Source organism: Penaeus vannamei, chromosome 4, assembly GCF_042767895.1.
Source record: "Penaeus vannamei isolate JL-2024 chromosome 4, ASM4276789v1, whole genome shotgun sequence".
In the NCBI taxonomy this organism is placed as follows: domain Eukaryota; kingdom Metazoa; phylum Arthropoda; class Malacostraca; order Decapoda; family Penaeidae; genus Penaeus; species Penaeus vannamei.
In genome coordinates, this window is record NC_091552.1 from 2,456,630 (window position 1) to 2,459,129 (window position 2,500).

The following is a 2,500-nucleotide window of genomic DNA, read 5'->3' on the forward strand; positions in this document are numbered from 1 at the left end:
CTATATTCATTGATGGAGCATGATTTACTTATTCGAAAATGGGGGTTAGTTTCCTTCTATATCATCTTTATCAGAAACGATATAGCAAAGACATCTTGGCAACGAGACATCATGAGCCAAAGAGCTCATTGTGCTACAGGTTTCTGTTCCCTCAATGTCTGCATGCAGGTAATGCATGCTAAGAATTTCGATGTCGGGAACTAATACTGAAAGAGAATTTTCGTTCGATCTTTCCGTAATGTATGTGTAATATATACGTGCACACACATATATTTACTTATGTATTTGAATATATATATATATATATATATATATATATATATATATATATATATATATATATATATATATATATATAATACATACATACATAGACACAAACATATATATGCGAATTAATGTATACATATGTATGTCTATATGTATATATATAAATATGTATATATATATATATAATTATATATACATATACTCACATCGACACATACATATATATATGCACTTATATATTCACACACACACACACACACACACACACGCTCTCATGTGGAAGTTATATTATGAATTAATTTTCCATTGCATTACGACACTGATTTTCACAGCTTGATACGGATGCCATAATATCATTCTTTATCAGTTACTGAAAAAGAGGCAAAGATCATGAATATTTTTTAAATCAACTTTCACACAGCCCTATATAATTAATGTGAACATCTGCATTCCGGTAACATCACCGAAGGGGAAACTCGCTCACCGAATCAAGGTCATCTTGCTGGGATGATATTTCCTGACGTCACGACCTGGGCGGGGTTTTTCTCGGACACTTGTATAAAGGAAAGGGCTCTGTGTGTCTTCGTCAGTCTCAGTCTCCGCAGTCTCTAACACAATGGCATTCAAGGCAAGTAAATCTTTCATTCCAAAAGTGTAATTGGTTAAGGTTTTCTGCTTTCCTTCCATAAAATATCGATCATATAAATATTTCTAACCATTCAAATGTACTTCAGGTATTAGCACTGGCCACCCTAGTGGTAGCCACCGTCGCCCGTCCTGATAGCCCTCCTAGTTATGGCTACTCTGCCCCCACACCCTCTTATGCACCACCCGCCAAGTACGACTTCAACTACGCCGTCAACGACCCAGCATCGGGCAACGACTTCGGACACCAGGAAGCCCGTGATGGCGACCACACACAGGGATCCTACTACGTCCTTCTTCCCGACGGTCGTCTGCAGAAGGTGACCTACAATGTGAACGGAGACTCCGGTTACGTGGCTGATGTGACCTACGAGGGAGAGGCTCAGTACCCCACCCCAAAGGCCTCCTATGGTCCTCCTCAACCATCCTACAAGCCACCAACTCCATCCTATGCTTAAGATATAGCGCCTCGGATATTTATTGAACTCGTGTCTTTGTAGATATTATATATTAAACCTGCATACTTAATCTTACGTAGTTTTATGTCATCTGAGTGAATCATGCTTTTCTTCATCTCAGTGATGATATAATCCCTTTTCATTACGTACTATAATTGCACAAACCTACATGCACATTAATACATTCTGGCTCTGAATATGTTTGATCATATAGCTTATTATTATTAGTTTATCTACTTTATTATCCGTGATGCACACAGTCCCACGCATATATGTGTGTATCTATGTGTATTAAGTTTTAGAAATTTAATGCTACAGGTGATTTGATGGATTTGTGGAATGTTCTGGACAGCCTGACTAGCACTGTTCTCTGTCAATCTGAAATGGTCGGGTCATTTACACTAGCAAAGTTCATACGGAAAAAGTGCTATTGTCATATGACTTTGACAGCGTGGATTGGTATAAGGTATTAGGGCATTATTTACCTATTTATATGTATATACATATAAACACACAGTATTTATATATGCACATACAGTAGACAGTTAGAGAGAGAGAGGGAGGGAGGAAGAGAGAAAAAATGAGAGATGACTGACTGAAATAGTCTTCAAATTCTTATTATATATATATATGAAAATATATTTATACATATACATATACACAAACATAGACTCTCTCACACACACATACACACACACACATTTATGTGTATAAATGTGTATATATTTGTGTGTGAGAGAGAGATCTCAGAGAGAGTCTATGTTTATGTATATGCATATGTATAAAAATATTTTCATATATATATATATACATATACTGTATGTGCATACATAGATATAGTTTATATATATATGCATATATATATATATATATATATATATATATATATATATATATATATATATATATACATATATATATATGTGTGTGTGTGTGTGTGTGTGTGTGTGTGTGTGCACTACACACACACACACATATACATAAAATGCATTTATATCTATACCTCTGTCTGTCTGCCTATCCCTCTCTCTCTCTCGCTCTCTCTTTCTTTTTCTCTCTCGCTCTCTTTTTTTCGCTCCTGCTCTCTTTCTTTTTCTCTCTCGCTCTCTCTCTCTATGTATATGTGT

The 2,500-nt window shown here is 35.7% G+C and overlaps 1 protein-coding gene across 1 annotated transcript; it reads left to right on the top strand.

Annotated features, from left to right (window-relative positions):
* Positions 1 to 971: 971 nt before the first annotated feature.
* On the top strand, positions 972 to 1,443 carry LOC113817972 (pro-resilin-like; the record flags this gene model as incomplete). Its single annotated transcript, XM_027370089.2, has 1 exon — positions 972 to 1,443. A coding segment is annotated over one exon (402 nt), but the record flags the coding sequence as incomplete, so codon positions are not given.
* Between the last annotated feature and the right edge of the window lie 1,057 nt (positions 1,444 to 2,500).